General features: G+C 40.3%; 1 protein-coding gene and 1 long non-coding RNA gene across 2 annotated transcripts in view; both read left to right on the top strand.

Moving 5' to 3' along the window:
- LOC109418565 (uncharacterized) overlaps positions 1–13,586 on the top strand; it is a 354,422-nt gene extending 340,836 nt beyond the window's left edge. Inside the window, exons 4-5 of the mRNA XM_019692773.3 lie at positions 12,462–12,592; positions 12,690–13,586. Of these exons, the coding sequence (XP_019548318.2) occupies positions 12,462–12,592; positions 12,690–12,818 (260 nt within the window). The 3' untranslated portion in view covers positions 12,819–13,586. The remainder of the gene's footprint in view (positions 1–12,461; positions 12,593–12,689) is intronic.
- Positions 8,286–8,929, top strand: LOC134284085 (uncharacterized). The gene is made up of 3 exons (XR_009995620.1): positions 8,286–8,673; positions 8,737–8,807; positions 8,875–8,929. It is a non-coding gene; the product is annotated as an uncharacterized LOC134284085 (long non-coding RNA).
- Positions 13,587–22,421: the final 8,835 nt, after the last annotated feature.

Raw genomic sequence — 22,421 nt, 5'->3', positions numbered from 1 at the left:
GTATTGAAACAATTCCATATTCTGAATCAGCACGCCAAACTAAGTCGAAATCCAAATTTTCATGAATCTTGGTACCCGGGAGCCTATTTAACCCTTATGTGGCCGACAGGGTACCCGGGTACCCAGCGCCCATTTAAAAAGCACGGTGTAGAAAAAAGCAAAAATTTTGTCGGACACATAACGGTTAAAAATCAATGCAAAGTTTGTATGGAAGCGATTTGTTGAATCGCTGGATTTTGTACTGGACGGAGCTGTCAACCCGAGTAGGCAAAAAAAATTCAACGAAAAACATATTCAGTTTTTTATCTGTATTAACGAGATTTTTAGCCCTAGGCTAGTTCATCTCGGGACCTACGCTTTACTTCCCTTCCGAAGGAAGGACTCACATTTTGTGAGTTTGTCGGGAGTGGGATTCGGTCACGTGTCTTAACCATCACACCAGATCCGCTCCACAACATATTCAGATATTACTAATATAAAAATCTAGTATGGAGAAGAGCTCAATAACAACTCGTTCAGATATTACAAGATCAAAACAACTTACTACCGCTCAACTGTTGCTCACTGTTGTGAATAGGATTAGTGAAAAGGGCACACTAACATTGAGCCATCTCTTAACGTGTACGTTACAAGACGGACGAAAAAATCTCCAAAGATAAAGACAGACTCGTTTAATCCTTATGTGGCCGACAGGGTACCCGGGTACCCAGCGCCCATTTAAAAATCACGGTGTAAAAAAAAGCAAAAAGTTTGTCGGACGCATAACGGTTAAGTGGAGTAAGCTCCAAGCTGCAAGTTTTCTTCATTATTTGCATTTTTTAAATGATTTTTAGGTTACTTACAGTTTTAGTTTTCCTCGTTAATTTTCCGTCTATTGTAACAATTTTGTACTCAATGTTCGTGTGTTTTCTGTTTAAATTCTGGTTTTAGTTCACAATAACTTTTAATTAATTCAGTTTTACTTACTATTTGTTTACGTATTAGAAAGAAAGAAATTTCAATATTAGAACACAAATTCACGTGTGCTCGTCTTCTTACTTCGTGTAAACAATAGTGTCAATTCAGCGACAGCGCTGTCTTTAAAGAGTTTAGTTGGAATGTGTTGGTGATACCGAAGTTGCTTGAGCAGTGCTGAACTACCGCGCTAAGGACACACAGAATTTCTACGAGAAGCTAAACCGTTCGCGCAGAGACTTTGGGCAACAAGCCGACATGTTCCGAGACAATCACGGCACCAAGCGAGCTTCTAAAATACGGTGGAGAAGTACTGCTGAGAGCACTACACTGGGCGATTACCAAGATTTGGGAGGAGGAAGTATTACCGGAGGAATGGATGGAAGGTATAGTGTGTCCCATCTACAAAAAGGGCGACAAGTTGGGTTTCGGAAATTATCGAACGATCACACTACTGAGCGCTGCCAAGATACTTTCTCAAATTGTATGCCACCGTCTGTCACCGACTGCAACAGAGTTCGTGAGGCAATACTAGGCTGGATTCATGGGTGAACGCGTTACAACGCACCAGATGTTTGCATTCGCCAGGTGTTGCAGAAATGCCGCGAATACAGCGTGCCCACACATCACTTGTTAATCGATTTTAAATCGGCGTATGATACAATCGATCGAGACCAGCTATGGCAGATTATGCACGAGTACGGATTCCCGGATAAACTGATACGTTTGATCAAATCGACGATGATTCGTGTGATATGCGTAGTTCGAGTATCAGGGACACTCATGAGTCCCTTCGAATCTCGCAGATGTTTACGGCAAGGTTTAGAGGGTGTAAGAAGGAGAGCGGAAATAAACACGAGTGAACCGATTTTCACGAAGTCCTTTCAGCTGCTTGGTTTCGCTGATGATATTGATATTGTAGCTCGTAAATTTGAAACGATGGCGGAAACGTACACCCGACTAAAGGGTGAAGCCAGACGAATCGGATTAGTCATTAATGTGTCGAAGACAAAGTACATGATAGCAAGCAAAGAGCTCCAAGGAGGAATCACCGCGCCCGCCATCCCGAATTGCTATCGACGGTGATGAAATCGAGGCGGTTGAAGAATTCGTGTACTTGGGTTCATTGGTGACCGCCGACAACGACACCCTCAGAGAAATTCAGAGACACATTATGGCAGGAAATCGAGCTTATACTTTGGACTCCGCAGGATTCTACGATCGAACAAAGTTCGCCGTCACACGAAACGAAGTGAATCATCTACAAAACGCTGATTAGACCAGTAGTCCTCTATGGGCACGAAGCCTGGACCCTACGTGCAGAGAACCAATGCGCCCTTGGAGCTTTTGAACGGAAGGTGTTGTGTACCATCTACGGCGGAGTGCACATGGAAGACGGGACTTGAAGAAGGCGAATGAACCACGAGCTGCATCAGCTGCTGAGAGAACCAACCATTTTCGTCCACACCGCGAAAATCAGGAGGCTACGGTGGGCGGGTTACGTCATCAGGATGTCGGATAGCAACCCGACTAAAATGGTCCTCGAGAGTCATCTGACCGGTACAAGAAGACGTGGTGCGCAGCGAGCTAAAAGCGAGGTATGGAGAGTTGCTTTAGTGAAGCTACTTTATCGACGATTCTGAAGTAGCCGACGGCAGCAGAGGCGCTCTCGCACGCGTCGAAGAAGACGCAGAGTTCGAGTGAGTCGTAGGATTCCTTGCTGTATCCCGGGAAGTAGCATTGCGGGATCTTTACTCCGTCCAGCAACCGTAATAATCCAGCCACTGTTGCCATCTAAGAAGAATTTCGGCGGAAATACCTTCATTCCATCTGACTTTCGAAGTTTTGATTTTCTCCTAAAGTCCCAAAGATCTTTCCTCAGTCGCTTCAAAGATTCCTTCTACTAGGGTGCGGGCACCGGTTTTGACCAGTCTAAGGGAAATCATTTTTTAAAAAATAACCAATAATCCTATGAAAACAACCAATGTGTCAAATGAAAGGTTTCAATCTAAATTTTGAAGGAAAAATGCAGAAATCAAGCCAATACTTGATTTTTGTATTAAAAGTGGCACTGGCCAAAATAGAAGCACTGCCGCAGTTTTGGCCATATTCTTAGGTTTGGTTCCTATTTTGGCCAATCACGTGTATTTCTTATGGGAGTGGCCAAATTAGAAGCACCCTGGTTAAAATAGATATATGGGAGCTGATTTTTTAAGGAAATATTTTTTTCTTCCAGTTTTTAATCGAAATGTGTGGTTTTCACAGCTATAATCATCATATTGTATTCCACCCTGGTGTCAAGTGTCGAAAATAAACAAACAAACATCATATTGTATTAGGATCTACTACACTGAAATAAATTTTGTTGTGGAAACTACCGATTCCATAGTAAAATTACTAACCGTACCTATGATTCTCAACCGACAACATTTTCCAGTTAATTCCACTAAAACACTGCCAATTTAACTAGCAGTGCAGTTAACATTACCAAAAATAATCTTAATTTAACAAATGAGCATTGTATTTTTAACCATACTGTGTTGTAAAATGCGTGTCCTGGAAAAATTAACAATGTTTTGTTGTTGAGACGACTATGCTTGTAGTTGAATTTACTACAATGCATTGTAATTTCAAGCATATTTCAGCTACCTTAACAGATTTTGTTGTCGGTTGAGAATCATAGGTACGGTTAGTAATTTTACTATGGAATCGGTAGTTTCCACAACAAAATTCATTTCAGTGTAGTAAAAAAAAATTACGCCGATTTAGATCGCAACAGGCTCAATACCACACTATGGCCAAGACTCCGGACTGGCCAAAACTGAAGCTTCTACCCTAGTTGTTGTAGAGATTCCCTCTGAAGATGCTCGAGGAAATCCTCCAAGAGTGGTTCTAGATTTCTTCTAGAATACCAATGATTTTTCCCAGAGGGACTCCAAGAGTTCCTTTTGAAGTTACTCCACAAATTATTTTTTTAAGTTGTTTCAAAAATTATTCTAGAAGATATTCCAGGGATTCTTCCTGGAGCATCTTCCGTTCATATTCTATTAGTAGCAGTTAATTTGTAATTTAAAGTATCACTATGCTAAACAAAATCACTTACGCCCCACAGAATCTCGGTCCGAGTATTATTGTACGCTTCTGTTGACGATCTCATTGGTACATTTATGAATTTGCATACAAGTGAAAAACGAATTGGAGGAAATTGGATTGTCTACTAGGAATGTGCACAGTTAATTTCAGGCCATGCCACGGAAAGTCCATGGAATTTAAAAATAAGTTCAATAAATTCAATGATAGGATATTGGCTGCCTTACTAAGATGTACGCTCCCCATTTTTATTCTACTCAGAACAAAGGAATAAAGCTGCTGTTTGTATATATTTCTCATTTTTACATTTTTTGTATTTCTGTATGTCTTTCCATCTCTGATAAAAGGTTTTGTCTGTACGGATTCTAGGCAATAAGCAGATAATCCCATTGCATTACAATCATTTCACTCATACCCACATAACGGTAAACTTATGTCGTTTTCGTTTTTGCGGTGGTGCTACACCGGTGTAGCACTTTTGCACCGAAAGTGTTCGTTTTTGATTTTCGTGCTGCACCGGTGTAGCACTTTTTCTGCATCGCTCATGGTAGTGCAGCACTCAGAAAATCGGGAGTGTAGCAGGTGTACACCGCGTCCACCAATCAGCGTTTGCAAAGTTGTAAATATTTTGGTTTTTATTCACGCACACCAATGCAACTGCACCGAAAATGTTCGTTTTTGCAGTGAAAAGTGTAGCACGAAGCGGTGTAGCACCGCCGCAAAAACGAAAACGACATTAGAAAGAATAAAGTTATTTGGAGAAGATTTGAACTTGGTCTACGGGAGCAGGTAGGAAGCAGTTGTTGAATGGGTAGCCTGATATTGGAATGACCTTGTGTGGTGCTTCCGCTGAAGTCTGCCGAACCGAACAGTTATAATGCTACAACCTCATACCGCACATACAACCGAATGCAAATGGAAACAGGATGCATTGAGATACGCTGCAAATAATTGACAATAAGCCATTTTACGAAATGGCAACAATGTTGATGGTGATATTGGTTTTCACGGGTTATTGGACGCTACCTCCTGTCAAAATTCATTCATAAAATCGGCTCGTAAAATGGACTATGAAACAAAAATCAAATGAATTATGCATAGGGTAGCGAACCACTCGGACTCTTCGCTATAACTCAGTCAATTCCAAACCAATTGACTTGAAATTTTTTACACGGCTAGATACTACAGTGATAGACATTCGTTTAAGCGAAACCAAAAAAATTTCACAAAAGCGTCAGGAAACTCATACAAAAGATTTTATGATAGAACTTTTTTATCGTAGTTATACTAGTACTGTTTTATAAAAAAAACATACATCACACTTACATATACACTGAAACAAAAACGAGAGTAAAAACCCTTCAAATGTCATTTTTGCATAGACATTCGTTTAGCCGAATTGGGTTCTTTAGGGGTATTCAGATTATTTCATAATCGGAATCTCCATCCGAAAATTAGTCGAAATCCAAAATTTCATTATTTTTGGTGGCCGGCAACTATTTTTAAAATGCATTTAAAGTTTGTATGGGGATTTTTTTTTGTTCGGGGCGAACTGTCATTTTATCGATTGAACTGTCATTCTATCCACGGAAATTAAATTTGTTTTGTTTATTTAACCATCAAAACAAAAGAATTGAATCGCAATAAAATCACGTTATACTCAGAAAAATGAGCTCTTTCGATTAGGATATAGAAATCAGCAATATTTTATTCACTAAACAACCCAATTGTTCAATTTTTGGAATTCCATAATAAAGAACTAACAAATTTCGAAAAATATCCAACAAAACCATTTTGTATGGTGATCTGCATTATAGATCGACTTGTAAATCATGAATTAGTTCGTTTTTGGAAGTTTTGCCATATTAATTTTACATGCATCTCATATAAATATGTCATAATATTGTAAATGTTTCCAAATTGAGTACAGTGACCCCACTCCGATGAATCACCTTTATTTTTGTACACTATTTATGAATCACCATGTTGATCAAATGGAGTGATCCATAAACTGTGGTCATTTTTGCCGATTCATAAATTGTGGGGTCACTGTAGTTACTTTTATCGAAAGTGTTTAAAAAAAATCTAATGAAAATTCCATAGCGAGTGCACGTTGAAAATTTACGAAAAACGATATTTTCAACAGAAAAAAATAATGCAAACCATCAAAAAATCACGTATTTAAGTATTGTTTTGATGAAATGTGATGGTTTCACTTGCATAAATCACAACGTTTACTACTATTCTAACAGCTCCCAATGTCTTCTAGACTGTCTTCTAGTTCTTCTTCTTCTTCTTCTTCTTCTTCTTCTTCTTCTTCTTCTTCTTCTTCTTCTTCTTCTTCTTTATGGCTCTACGTCCCCACTGGGACTTGGCCTGCCTTGCTTCAACTTAGTGTTCTTTGAGCATTTCCACAGTTATTAATTGAAGGGCTTTCTTTGCCAGCCATTGTATGAATTTGTATATTGTGGGGCAAGTACAATGATACACTATGCCCAGGGAGTCGAGAGAACTTTCCCGACCCGAACGGGAATCGAACCCGCCGTCTCCGGATTGGCGATCCATAGCCTCAACCACTAGGCTAACTGGAGACCCATCTTCTAGACTGTATTCTGGCTGAAATAACATACATTGGACGGCTCACATTTCGACAAATGCCACCGAATGTATTCACATTTCTAGCATGAACTACTTGTTTCATAATTTAGACGATCTTTTCAAATAAATTATGTTAAAAATGAATGTGGTTCAAACCTAAGACTCATTTATAATATATTTCTTCAGATTGAATGAAATAAGCCAATTGTTTGACAATATCTTGCATTTTTGTATGAACATCTGCTTTTAAATAAACAGGGTACAAAAATTCTGACACTTCTTGCAGTTCTTTCACTTAGCAGTCTTCTAACTCATTTAGTAATGCTAGTATCAAACAGGTAGGAGAGACTGGGGAGACTTGATCCCTTTTTCTTAATTTACCTGTAACTTTAAGAAAAACACAAAACTAAATCCGATTTCCGTACAGAATGGCAGGTAAACATCTATTGCAAGTTAATACACAACAGAAATTCAAATTATTGTTAAAGTTTTCAAAACTGTGTTTTTATGGAGGCATGTCTTATGATGTATTTTTCAAAAATGTGTGACACTTGATCCCCCTTTGAGCACATGGTTTATCTAAAGGGAAAATAATTCCAGAGTCTTCCTATTCGTTTTCTTTTCGAGTTTTCTTGTATTTTCGATGAATATGGAGTGTTTGAAATTGTAAGATTTCCCTAAATTTTTAAGGATATGCCGTATTTTCAAAATGGGGAGACTTGATCCCCTTTTTCATGGTTTGTACTGAAGTTATAATTATCTGACACATTTTATCGTTGAATTGACTACAATTCCAAGTAAATAGAGGCTTCCGAATAGAATTTTATTTTTCACATAAAGAATGTGTGTGTAATCCTCGAGGGATCAAGTCTCCCCGTGTCACTGTTGTGTATACTAAGCTGAATTAATTAAAATGTGTTAACAGCAGCCTTATTTGTATAAATAAGTTTGAAAGTATTTTATTTAAACTATGTGCTGTAGAATTTTGACACGATTTGGTTCAATTTTCACAAAGTTATTGAGATTTTTCGGAATCGCCGAAAAGATTTCTGAAGGACTGAAAACAAACCATCAGCCGGTAAAAAATAATGCAATGTACAATCGAAATCACTTGTAGCCAAAACTTAGTCGTCTGTCCAGGAGTAGTTTTGGAAAAATTATGCTAGAAGAAAAATGTTTTTGATTCCGAGAAAATATGGGGGGAACAAGTCTCCCCAGGGATCAAGTCTCCTCAGTCTCCCCTATACTCCACAGACATTAGGGCACGTCTTTATTTCAACGCAGAACTATTTATTTTAGCTTTTATCAATTCCATTTTAAGGTTTAACCATGTATGTGGCAACCCTAATCCCACCTATTGCATCTGACAGGAGCCAACATCTATCGTGTATCCACAATGGAATCCTTTGTGGATACACAAATGTTTACATACAGATGTTGGATTCTTAAAAATGGCGGCCTCGCACCCTGGTGGGTTTAACCAATTAAAATCCAATATACTTAATTTTTTCATGACATTTTATGCAATAATTTGAACATTTCTAACAATAATTCTGTGCCATATTATCAAAACTGCAAATCTAGCTTACGTTTGAGTGTTTACAGAAATCATTTTTCTTAAAGAAATTTCTTTTTCATTTGTAACCGTTGGTCCCATAATGTGGCTTGTAGCTCCACCACAAGCAAAACAAATTCCCTTTCCCAATGTTTCCTCTGTGAGTTCGTTCAGATTCTGAATTCGACCCTGTCCCTGTCAGGCGAACTCACTTGCCTATGCTATAATGTTGGTCGCTCACCGATGTACTCTAGTTTGTTTGCAGCGGTTTGAACTAAATAAACTACCTGCGTGCAAGAAACAACGTAAAATGAAATGGAAGATAACCCACAGTGGGCCGTTTCGCAAATGTTCGGCTTTTATCGGGCCCGTTTCTCATGACATAACTTATATCAGCTTGGCCAAAGCCGATGCCGATCTATCTGTCCAAATCCGCAATAGGATCCAGAAGTGCGCGACGTGTTCTTAAAATTCAAGTATACTTGTTGTAATGTGTAAAATTTAGGTGTGAATTATTAAAATCTCTGGTGTCATTATAGGTTAAAACGTTAACTAGGCGGTAAACAGTTAAACTAAAAAAAACTAGTATCACAGTTTTGTATATAGTACGGTTAGTGTATGATAAAGAATAGGGTTTTGTATTGTGTGTTAATCGACCTATTGTTTCGTTGAAATAGCCATAGAAATTTATTTGTGTGGACAAAGACAAAGGAAAGTTCACAAACAGGGCACATTGAAACAAAAAGGTAATCCTAAACTTATTTTAAGGAAACAAGTTTAGTTCTGTGGTACTGGCGGGGTGGGTAAAACTTTATTATGCGTGAAATGCTAATTCGCTGGGACAGGTCCGTCCAGCGGGCCTTTTTTGTCTTCCGTGTTAGTGGCTGGTACCGATTATCACCCGGGAAGCCCATCTTCCACAGATTCTGAAGAGCGACGATTCCGGACTGAAGAATCGGAGGCCGCCAATCCCGATTATACTGAGCGGACAGAGATATACCCCAGTTTGTACCCAGGGTTGTACTGAGGTACCATAGAAGTTCAGGCCGGTGCATGTTCCAACAGAACCCTTGAACAAGCCTGAGACCGTCACCGCCACCACCTTCGACTAGAGTCAGTCTAGTTAGAGTCTGGCGGACTGTCACTTTCGATCGGAGCCAATCGAGCATGACGTCACGGTGTAGCATTTATCGGTGAGGACACTATGACGTCATGCTCGATTGGCTCCGGTCGAAAGTGACAGTCCGCCAGACTCTAATTATAGGGACTCTACCTTCGACCACCCACCACAGCTAGTGTCAGCAGTAGTCAACATCTCGCCATTTCTCGCCCGCCAACCGCCATCGCCGCCACCACCACACCGCCCTGCATGCCATGTCATCCATACCCATATTGTAACCGCAAGTACCCTAAATAGAATTAAGTGACGTCACTCAGGTTAGTTAGTTAGGGCAATAAAAGTGTTAAAAATGAAATGGTCAGTGATTCAGTTTTTCACGCAGTGATCCCTGATTGGAGTAATTTACACCTAACTTTGACTTGCTTTCGTTTTACCGTGCTCGCAAAGGAGTTCCAGGCCTTGGTCCTGTTGACGGTAGTTTCTGAAGGGTAGGCAACGGTGGCTTTTGAGCACCCAAAAAGTGAGAAGTCTGTGGTTCACTTTCCATTCGACGTTGGTTCTTGTTGAGCTCTCCTTCGTTCCCGCTGAAGCGAGCATTGTTTCAATTGTGTGAGTGTGACTGACAGCATAAGCATAAGCGACCCAGTCTCAACATACTTACCGTAGATGGTAGTAATCCTATCCTGAGCAGCCTAGAGGCTACACATTGCCTCTCCTAATTGGCACATTTTTTTTATTTCTCTGAATTTCACAAATAAATAAACTTTTGAGGTCAATTATCTTGCTAAAACGTCATAAACCAAATGCCTTGGAAATCTATTGAAAACCATTTTTTCATTTACCTCGGCTGAACGAATGTCTAGGCAAAAAATGACATTTGAAGCGTTTTTACCCTCGTTTTTGTTTCAGTGTATATATAAGTGTGATGTATCACATTTTCATAAAACTGTACTAGATATGCTATCACTACGATAAAAAGTTTAATCATAAAATCTTTTGTATTTGTATTTGTATATTTTTTCCTGACACTTTTTTGAAAATTATTTGGACTCGGCTAAACGAATGTCTATTAGCGTGGTTCAAAAAATCGTTTTTGCTCCGCTTATTTGATTAGTAGCCAGATTCAATCTCCCAAGATTGAAAATTGAGACTGCACAATCCCTTCAATGTTTGTATGGGAATTACTATGGGAAGACGATGTTATTCATTCAATCGCCCATAGCATTTCCCCAAGTACCCTCCCTAAAGGGTTGGTTGACCATTGGTACTAGTAGGCTACTCTATCAGCTACAACTTTGCCCAAGACCGCATTCAAATTGGACGCCTCATTAATTAGTTTCAGATTTTTATCCAAAAATCAAAATCTTTACTCATGATGGTTAAGGTGAAATGGGAGCGCGTCCAGGTGCATTTTTGACTCGCATTTTCGAGAGCACCGATCTCGTCATCCCCAAAATACCCGATAACGAAAATGCTACTCAATGTTAACCACGAGTGAGCAAGGACACTCATTGTCTTTTCAGCTCTGTTTATTGGTTAGATGACGATATCTGTGCTTTCGGTATTTTCAAGGCAGCCATTGTGACGGCCACCTTTGGATTCGCTCATATATGTCCTTAAACTATTCGAAGGCATCACTGCATTTTGCAGTGGAACATAGTAGCCGATTTCAGTGTGCTATCTTTGGCGCCATGTGCAGCAATGTTGCCTGCTGGGAAGCTGGAGGATCACTGTTAAAGTTCGTCCAGTTGGATACAAATCGATAACTAATTATTGAGGCGTCCGATTTGAATGCGGTCTTCGGCAAAGTTGTAGCTGACAGAGTAGCCTAGGAGTACCAAGAGTCAACAAACCCTCTAGGGAACTTGGAGAAATACTAAGGGCGAATGAATGAATAACATCGTTTTCCCATAGTAATTCCCATACACACTTTGGAGGGTTTGTTCAGTCTCAATTTTCAATCAAATGAGCTCAAATTTTGGGAGAAGGCATAGAATCTGCCTACTAATCGAATAAGCGGTGTGGAGCAAAAACGTTTTTTTGACCCACGCTAATGTCTATCACTGGACCCCTGCCGAGATAGTTCCACTTCCCTACCCGTACACATCTCGAACAAAACTTGTAAGTTCTGTGACAAAAATGAATTTATTTGAAACACATTGGAACGTGTCATCTATAGAATCAGAAATTTACATATGATATTATGTAGCTTTGCGTTGACATGTTATCCGGTATGTATCAGTAAAGTTTACAGTAAAGTTTAAAGGCTTTCATAAAATTGTGACAGACCGGGCCCCCACAATCCGATCTTAGCTTTACGGCTGCAACTAAACCGATCAACAAACTATGATACGTATCCTGATAGGTATAAGATAAAATAAGTTTTATATACCACTTGAAAGTTACCAGCAACTGACCTTAATGTAATTGTAGTTTGCAGAACAGACACAAATAAAAGTATAGGCATGTTCACCAGCATTTGTGCGTTTGCTGACACAATCAACTCGCTCCTTGCTGGGTCAAAGTTTCTTTCCGCGCGCCGCTGCGAACGAGCCAGATAGCTTAAAGTTTTTTAATCAGCATTATAACGCAATGGAATTAGTTTTGCTCACCGCCGCCGCCTCTTGGCTCTCGATGGCGTCTGTTGGAGATGATAGCTGCATTTCCGGGAAGGAAACAATTTTCTGACTGAAACGACCTTCTATATGGTTCACAGTTTATAACTTAGGTGAGACAAAAGGTCGACCTAAGTTGAATAATACATGTTTTATGCTGTAAGGGTCGGTCCATTAATTACGTAAGGGTTTATGGGGGGAGGGGGGGTTTCAAAAATCTTACGAGTCATACAAAAAATGTTTGGCCTCATACAAAAAATCTTACAAGGGGGGTGGGGGTGTTGAAAAATCGTAAAAATTCCCTTACGTAATAAATGGAGAGCCCAAAAAAAAAAAACAAACATATAACAAAAATACAAAACAAGAGCCAAAGAACACAGAGCTGAGAACTCAGAGACTGAGTTGATTTCACATGTTTTTTTTGAAATCAATCATCAATCACAATGTCATAAATAACTCGTTGAAAAATCAATAATTTAAGATTTGGCAATGCTCTATTAATCAAGGAACATTCTTTCTCTTTTTACAGAACTAACCCATGCCGCCACCAGAATTCAGGCGTGCTTCAGAGGGCACATGTCACGGAAAGAAGTCACCGGAGGCAAAAAGGATGAGGAAGACGACAAAAAGGACGTCAACATCGATGAAATAACCAGAAAGGTATGAAACTTGGCATTTCCTAAAATTGCAAAATTTGCAACATTTAATGTATCCTCAATTTTACCCCATATGAATTACGCAATCATGCCATTTGTAGGTTGCTGAGGAGCTCGACATTGATATGGATGATCCAGAGCTGCATAAGGCTGCCAGCAAAATACAGGCCTCGTTCCGTGGTCACAAGGTCCGCAGGGATGTGCCTGCCTCGACATCGGACAGCAAGTAGAATGGGAAATTGCATTCGAAGCAATTGAATAATTAAATAAAATAAAATAATATAAAAAATATCGTAGATTGCATTCACAAATTTAAATACAGAAATAACAAACCAAATAACTTGGACCGCATTCACCACACATTGATCGAGAGGATGTTAAAAGAAACTAAATGTCGATTATAAAGTATATGACAACTACTTGTTATCATTTTATAACTTTTATCGAAGCGATACAGAAGACATCAACAGATATAGTGCAATTCGATTTGGCAAGTTTTGAAACTAACGAGAAATGACTTAATAAAATTAAACGATTGCGAATACATTACGTACCACTTTCGATAGAGCATCAATAAAACTTTCAAATTTTAAAACAACTGCTGCTAAGTCCATTATCGTCAGAGTTCCTCCTCAAACTTATGAAACAGCATTCAATAAAACAGATCGATCCATTCCCTACAATGCCGATAGATCCCTCTAAATGACAAGATTGAAACTAATCAAACTATTTCAAGAATATCGTATTACGCACCCCATCTAACAGCCAGCGTAGCGGAATACACAAAACCATGATATACCACAATCCAAAAGGCAGTGTTAGTATTAAACTAAACAAAAACAAGCAAAGTTTGTTTCCGCGGCATATGTCGGGAGAAACTGAATGCATAACACTAAAAAACAATAAATGAAAAAATAACATCAGTTAGAGAAGAAATAAATGAGAATCATACAATTGCAGTGAGCTTTAAATCCCGATTAAATTAGTGAAAACTGTCACTTTAAATCTTTTTGTTCGATATATTACGTCCTTAGTAAACTTAGTTTTAGCTTAGATAACACTAGTTTACAGCATTTTTGAACTCAATAAGTCGATGATCTAGAGCAGAATCATGTCCTAAGTTCGAAAACGTGAAGGAAAATAATTACAGTAGGGTGGATTTTTTTTTCGACTTTTCCGGAATTCTTGCAACATGCCCTGCCTACCGTATCCTTCCTGCTTTGGCCACCTTCTGGATGCTGGGTTCGCCGTAAAGTGCAGCGAGCTCGTGGTTTATCCTTCTACGCCACACATCATTCACCGCTGAAGATCGTCCTTCATACGCGTTGCTCGAAAACTCCGAGTGCTCGCAGGTCCTCCTCGATGATGGTCCATGTCTCGTGTCCGTAGAGGATCGCCAGTCTTATCAGCGTCTTGTGCATGGCGCACTTGGTGCGTGAGTGAATCGTTTTAAACCACAGCTTCTTATGGAGTCCATAGTAAACTTCCACTGATGACGTCGGTAAGGATCCGAGGTAGACGAATTCATCCACCACCTCGAAGTTATTCCCGTCTATCGTCACATTACTACAGATTACTACCTAGCTGGACCCGGTCATGTTCGGTTCTGCCTACCAGCATGTACATTGTATTGGACGCATTCGCTAACAGTGCGACCATTGCTGCTTCACGTTTCAGGCGGGTGTAATGTCCATGTCGTCTGCAATTGTTTGCCTTTCTAGCGACATAGGGGCTGTCCATTAATTACGTAAGGGTTTTTGGGGGGAGGGGGGGTTTGAAAAATCTTACGCGTCATACAAAAATATTCGGGCTGTCATACAAAAAATTCTTACAAGGGGGGGTGGGGGTGTCGATAAACCGCAAAAATTCCCTTACGTAATAAATGGACAGCCCCATAGGCATTATTGCCAGAATATTTAGAACGGTGTCAGAACTGTTCTCCCGCCTAAACCGCGAAGCAGCAATGGTCGCACTGTCGGTGAATGCGTCCAAAGCAAAGTACATGCTTGATCGGTTTTTGCGAAAATCGTACCCCGGCTGTCTAGTCCGGCTCGTCGCATTACACCTTCCAGAGCGATGTTGAAGAGTAGGCATGAGAATTCGTCACCTGAACTGGATAGTTCACCCGAAACTCTTACGCAATTTTGAATCAGTCTAGCCAGTTTCCCAGGAAAGTCGATTTTGTCCATGATAGCTCGATACTGTTGTGTGCCGCTTTGAAGTCAATGAACAGGCGATGCGTAGGGACCTGGTATTCACTTTGTAGACAACAATCAAAATAGTGATCGCTCTGGAGATCGAAGTAGGTTGCGCCGCGAATGGACGCGTTCGGTTTTTCTTGTCACGTTTTTTTTTTGCGTTCCCGTCGGCGTGGTTTTAGTGAAAACACAGACAAACAGACGTAACACTTTAAACATTTTTCGATTCAAATCATAGTCACGGAGACATATTCGCCCAATGCTAAAAGGCTATGTTTGGCCGACCACCAACTAGGTGGCGGTAGTGAGCAAACGTCAAACTCGAACAAAAATTATGCGAGCGCCACGGTTGGGCAGTTGGCCAACTATCAAATTTTGAAAAAGATCGTTAAATCGGTGTACGATGGGAATTTTCAGAGTGTTACGTCTGTTTGTCTGTGGTGAAAATATAAAAATGAGCGCTTGCACGCTGACGTCATCACTGTCTCCTTCTCTTTCTTTCCTTCGGCGTCGGTCCATAAAGCCGTCCTTGCCCTCAAAAAAAATTTGAGGGCAATGTTTACAAATCGTATGAGAATTCGATGAGGTTATGTTTTTAGTGCAAGCCTCTATATGGAAGCGGAATACGTGTGATTTACGGGGTCTGTTGCATCTGGATAGCATGGCTCAGTGTCTTTTTGTGAATCTCCGAGCCGGCTAGTGAATCGAGTGAAAACAGAATTATCCGCGGTGCAACGCCATTCGAAAAGCGAATCGAAGAAAAATTAATCTTCAAAAGTGATTCGGGTGAAAATCTGTAGCGCATTTAGTGAGAAAAACTAAAATTCGGATGTGCAGAAAACGGAAGTGTTTTTAATTGTTGGCTGATTTTTTGTTTCCATCGTTCCATCTTTTGAGATTCGCTAAAAATTCCTCGAATTTTACTCCGCGAGAGCCTGTGCCCGACCTATACATGCGGTTCTGATTCCGGAAGACATTGAGAAGAACAGTGAACAAGCTTTTTGATTAACTTCACAATAACCTGATCTACAATGTGTTGGTGCTAATGGAAAATGATAGTTTTCGTTGAAGTCAGTCTACGATAAGTGTTAACATAGCAACTTACAACAATGTTGTGCGGTGGACGTAACATGAGATCGAATTCGAATTTTAAACCAGTTTACTACGATGGCCATAATTAGTTTTAGATCTTGAAATGAGACTACAGTGAGGATTCGCTCGTTGGGTCACGACTGCGCCCCGATTAGCGAATCGTTTTCGTTCGTTGGGGCAACTGACAACTGATCAAAATGCTCTAGACACGCGCAAGTGACAAGAAGTACGTCACGAAACACTCACATACTTGCACAAACGTTTTGTATATAGGAGCTGCGATGCGTCGGCGATCAGACGTCAAACTCGTTTTGACATCGATTTTGACATTGACAGTGCTTTTTAGTTGGGTTTTGCCCCAACCAGTGAACATTCAACCATCGAGACAACCCATCTAACGAGCCGCCAACGAACGAATCGGGACTGTATTAAATAAGCTGCTGAAATGCACTCCGCCAAAGCAACATGGCGAGTTATTTTTTACCACAAATGCCTAAATTTTCACTCGCAAAATGATAGGTAGACTGAGGCGCGTTGAGAATACGGAGCTAAAATGCTTAACTTACCGATAAATCTGGAACGGCACAAAAATTGACGTACTCGGCCAGCCTTTTTTGCGGTATATTTATGCACACAATTTATTATTCACATGAACGAAACTGTTGATGCATAATAACTGGCAGTGACGAATGTGGTGACTAGCTGACTAGTTGTCGAATCGGTCACTATTTTTTAAGTCGACTATAAGTTGTATCTTGGTTATAATTCGATTGCGTATTAAAACCGTTTATATCACGAATGGATGTTTTATATTGGCTCCACCTCTTGCGCTTTTTTGGTTGCAATTTAGTCGTTAATAAGACGATTGGTTCAAATGGCATAACTTTCAATATAGTTTAAAGTGACCAGACGTCCCGCGTTTCGCGGGACAGTCCCGCATTTTGACCAAATGTCCCGCGACAAATTATGTCCCGCGAAATGTCCCGCGTTCATCTCAAATCGTGAATCCCGCGTTTGAAAAAAAAAATTAAAAAGCACCCGGATAAAAACTAACCATAGGGAATTTGGTGAAAACCATTCCTGTACCATACAGTGTACCAGCTACAATATAGTGTATTGTAATGGAATGGTTCGCTAAAAGCTTTGCACATTGGTAGCTATTATACATTTACATCCGATCTTTATGTAACAATATATTATACTGTTTTTCTTACGTTTGAACCATTCACTATTCCGAAACAATCTTTTTCCGTGCATTTTTAATTTTTTATTCAGTTTATGATTTTTTCCGTGCTTTGTTTTGTTGATGTCCGTGACATTTTTTGTAGCAAAGGAAATGAAAGAGAAAAAAGTGAATAAGTTGAAACATCTATTTAAAGTCAATAAAATGTTTAAATAAAGTGGTAAACCAGGTGTCCTAAGGACTGCATATCCAAGAGATATGGTGGGCTAGGTATGTAGAGTGCGATGAGAGGAATACGAATGTAGGTCAACCCGGAAAGACGCAGGCCAGATTACCGTAAATCAGTGGATGAGTTCAACACTATTCTTTCTCTTCTTCTCTCATGTGAAATTGCCTTGTACAACAACCGAATTAAATGCGATTTATCTTTGACATTTTTAACATAAGGACTGGACTGGACACTGAAACGACTTCTGAAATAAGTTCGTCTTCGCTTTTTAACCTAACTTATAGTTGAATCGAACTTGACAGTTTTCTCATGAGTTGTTATGTACACATTTCATAGTTCAGTCAAATTGGAGCCTCAATATTGCAATAATGGTTAAGCACGCTGTAATGATACTTATGTACCTCGTCACCCACTTCATGCAACTACATTAGTGGTCTAATAACACTTAGCGCGCTAGGCATAGTTCCATCATGCCGCTCAAAGTGTTGCCACAAATAATGCTTAGTTTGCAAAACCCGGTTATCTGGCTGGTGGGACATGGGAGCTTAAGCTTCAACTGTTAATGCAATCAGAGGCTACTCAGACTTAGACGAGTTTAGGTTAGTTTGGCTAGAACTGCCATTATCGAAGGAACATGACGAGATAATATAACATTATATGGTTTATCTAATGTAAAACAATACAACATAACAAAAGAGAACCATTCCAAAACCATGATTAAATTTATAACCAGTAGTGAAATTACAATTAAAAACAATATATTTACGGTACATTTTATTGTTTGAAACCATACGTGTACCATACAATGTACGGTATATTAAAGCCCACGTATCAGTATTTCGAACAATTCATTTACAATAAAATGTATGGTTTTGTAAAAAAATATATATGGAGAAAAATATTTTTTTATATTGTTACGATACTTAACAACCCGTATAGTATATTGTAAAAATCTCATTTACAATTCACTGTATGGTGTCTAACATTACATCTTATTGTTTTTGTATTTTTTATTTTTACAGTGGTGTTTATTGTAACAATATGGTTCTAAATAGTACTGTTACAATACAACATTCGGTTTTTCTACTGTATTTTTTATTCGGGCATACAACATATTGTAGTAACTTCAGTACCAAAATAGTCGAACCGGTTTTGTACAAAGCACAAATTGTAACCCGCGGTTACAATTTCGTTCTACATTTATGTACACCACTGTGTTTTGAATCATTTTAAACTGTTATTTTGTTATTTTTATTTGATTTGTGAAATTAGTGTAGGGAAATAAAATCGCACATATTGTACCGGTGAGGCATTTGACCCCCAAGCTCCCCCATCACATGGCACACATCGATCGAACAGCAGCAGAAAACAATTGCATACGGTGGATATAGGGTCTGGGACCATTTGGGCAGGAGCACCTATTTTGGGCACTTGCTGCTATAACTAAGTCAATTTCAAACCGATTGACTTGATTTTTTGTACATGGCTAGATATTGTGCGTATCTGATCCTGTCTCAAAAATCAAGACAATCGGTTAAAAAATGACTGAGCTATAGCAGCAAGTGCCCAAAATAGGTGCTCCTGCCCAAATGGTCCCAGACCCTATGGTGTGTGGTGTTTTGTTTTTTTTATCGAGGAGAAGTATCGAAACCGTGTAGTGCGACGGACGCGTATTTTAACCCGTTTTAATTACGCCCGGAAAAGTGGTGTTTTGCGTCGAAAGCTGGAGGATTGTTCCCAGCAACGTCGGTAGTGATTCCATGTGTGGTTCACTAGTGAAATAGTGCCGGCCCACGGTTTCGGGTACGAAAAAAAGTGCTGTGGAAGTGCAGTGCAAAAGGGTACTGGACCACCGCCATAGTGGGAAGCTAATTGTAAAGGAATTTTCGCTTCCCGGCGGTCTAGTAAAGTGTCCGAAAACCCACCGTCCTCGCTACACGGGCTCAGCCAGTAGAGCCAGTCTCGCCCGTGTAGCTAAACGTCAAGGAGGACGAAGACAGGTAGGTGTAAAGGGGCTCACCACCTGTGGTAGTACTTTGAGGAGACTACCAGGGCTAGTCACGGCGAGTGACTTGCCCGGCGTATTATCGCCACCGTCGCTAGGGGGATCCGACAAAGGAGCCCGCTCTTCCCCCTAGCTAACTGCCAAGGACGGTTGCTTCGGCAACCCCAGTTCCCAAAGAAGAAGAAGAAGAAGGAGAAGAAGAAAGAAGAAGAAGGAAGCTCCGCATACTCCGAGTGGAGCAGAAGCCAACGACGACCATCACCACCGCTGCTGTTCATCGAAGGGCCCCAACGAGTCGACCGAAGCCAAAGTGCCAAAGGGGAGAACGGGGCAAAACGAACTTAAGGTCAGATTAATATAAAAGTTTATTGCAAAATTGATTTATTATTATTTTACGAATTAATTCCATCCGAAATTCAAATATTAGTGGAGGTACCCTGCTTTAGGCCGCCCTACCGGGTAACAGCGGGTAAGGGCTGAAAACCATCTCCTTACAAAATCACATCAAATATATGAACAAAACGTTCAACATCAGAGTTCTAAAAATGAAAGATTTTTGCGAGAAAAACGAGAAAGTACATGAAGATTCTGGGTTACAGTACAGTTTGAACTTTCAAAAGCTTTTTTTTTATTTTTGATGAAAAAAAAATCGAATATTTGGTTGATTTTTATGCAGGCAGCATCATTTTACCACAGACAAACAGACGTAACACTTCGAACAATTTTCGATTCAAATCATAGTCACGGAAACATATTCTCCCAATGCTAAAAGGACTAAGTTTGGCCGACCATCAACTAGGTGGCGGTAGTGAGCAAACGTCAAACTCGAACAAAAACGATGCGAGCGCCACGGGTGGGCAGTTGGCCACCTATCCAATTTTGAAAAAGACCGTTAAATCGATGTACGATGGGAATGATCAGAGTGTAACGTCTGTTTGTCTGTGATTTTACAGTTCGGTGAATAAAATAGAGAGTAACAAGAGTACAATTACAAAAATAGTTGACGAAACTGTCTCAATTTCAAATTTTATGAAAGGGTAGAAACAGGTAGAAAGCTACTGGCAAGCGGTTCAAACGAATAAGCTCGTGAATTAAATTCATCCAATAAGTTAATCAATGTTGACAGAGGAGCATCCAAGCTACTCAATGAAGTAGTACGCAAATAATGACAAAATTTGACAAGCGAAAGCTAGATTGGTGAGCATTTTCGGGCACTTTGAGGGTAATAATAATCTCAAAAAATTGTAGAGTTCACGTCATGCTTGTCAGCCACCAATGCTGTAATAAACGATTTTTGCTTAATTTTAATTTTAAGAGCTATTGAGAAAAGAAATATTTAAATCATTTTTGCATGCTAGATTTAATTATCAGGTTTCTTTTGAAGACTGTAGATGAGTTGACTGTTTATGAGTTTGTCCCACTTCTGCGAAGCTCACAATGTTGAAAAACATGCTTGGTAGAAGAAACAAGTGCTTAGGGTTCCTATCTACTCAGCCTAGAAAATCAGGACATTTCATGTATTTGAAAATGAGTAAAACTCCTCGGATTTGTTATGACATATTTTGCCAAATTTAGGCCAAAATCAGAACATGTCCTGCTAAATCAGTATTCTACAAACAAAAAAATCGTTACGCATTCGTTAACAAAAAAATAAAATAATAAAAACTATGAAAAAACATGATTTCACCTTACTATGCTCACAGAGAACAGACATCCAAGTCCAGTTCCGAAACTGTGTAAGGAATTTAACGGCCATTTCAAATCAGCAACACAAGTGGCAATAGCGTGGCGCTGCAATCGGTTAAATTCCCATACTAATTTAATTCACCACTTGAAATGTTTCAATTCACCACTGACTGTGGCAATATGGTGTTTGGAGGCGTTAGTATTGTCATCGTGTATTGGTTTGCAACCTTACTCAAGTAAAGATTCAAATCCTTACACAACGTTCCGAATGAAATCTGTTCTAGCCTGGATGTCTGTTCTCTGTGCTATGCTTACTTACCTTACCGGTCAGGCTAAGGCCGGGGTGGCCTCTGCTGTACATAGTAGCCGCCTCCATTCCACTTGGTCCATGGCTGTTTGCCTCCAGTTCCGCACTCTGCGTAGGGTCCGCAGATCGTCCTCGCAGATCGTATGCATCTTTCCAAATTAATGTCCCGCGTTGGAGCTCTGATCATCTGGTCACTTTAATATAGTTGCATACAAATTACAGGAACTTATTAATGTCCAAGTGTGTTGCTTGGGTTATTACAGATTACCTCTTCCTTCCACTCCTCCGGTAACTGTTCGGTTTCCCAGATCCTGACAATCAACCGGTGCAGAGAGATGGCCAATTTTTCTGAACCCATCTTGATGCCAGCCATACTAGCTGCCTTGAGCTGGTTTTGAGCTGGTGAATGGCATCCTTAACTTCCCTCAGCGTGGGAGTTAGCTCATTTCCGTCTTCAGCTGCATTAGCGTAGTCGTTCCTTCCTTTGTCGTGGTCTCCCGTTCCTACGTCCTCCACGACATTCAGATGTTCGTCAAAGTACTGCTTCATTCACCTTCCGTTCACCTCACGTCCGTCCGTCAAGAGGCCTCCGCCCTTACCTGTTACATCCTAGAGTTCTGGGTGGCCGAGGCGCATGGCAGAGTAATGAGACTCCAACTTTATCTTTGCATATTTCGGCTCGTGGCACGAAGCCGTTGCGGGATGCGTTAAGCTAAACGTAGAACTCACGGCTGGATGGAGACGCAACATACATACATTTATTTGTTCAACATCATTAAGACAAGACATAATCAACAATAGTACGCCACAATACTCGGTTTGTGGCTGCCGCTCTCTATCCTCGGTCGCGCCCAATGCTCGCCAAGTCACGCTCCACCTGGTCCGCCCATCGTGCTCTCTGCACTCCACGCCTTCTTGTGCCAACCGGATCCGTTGCAAACACCAGCTTTGCAGGGTTGTTGTCCGGCATTCTTGCAACATGCCCTGCCCACCGTATCCTTCCGGCTTTGGCCACCTTCTGGATGCTGGGTTCGCCGTAAAGTGCAGCGAGCTCGTGGTTCATCCTTCTCCGCCACACACCGTTCTCCTGCACACCGCCGAAGATCGTTCTTAGCACGCGTCGCTCGAAAACT

The sequence above is a fragment of the Aedes albopictus genome, chromosome 3 (assembly GCF_035046485.1).
Source record: "Aedes albopictus strain Foshan chromosome 3, AalbF5, whole genome shotgun sequence".
Lineage (NCBI taxonomy): Eukaryota > Metazoa > Arthropoda > Insecta > Diptera > Culicidae > Aedes > Aedes albopictus.
The sequence above is the reverse complement of the archived record's forward strand: the minus strand, read 5'-3'. Positions and strand labels throughout refer to the sequence as shown.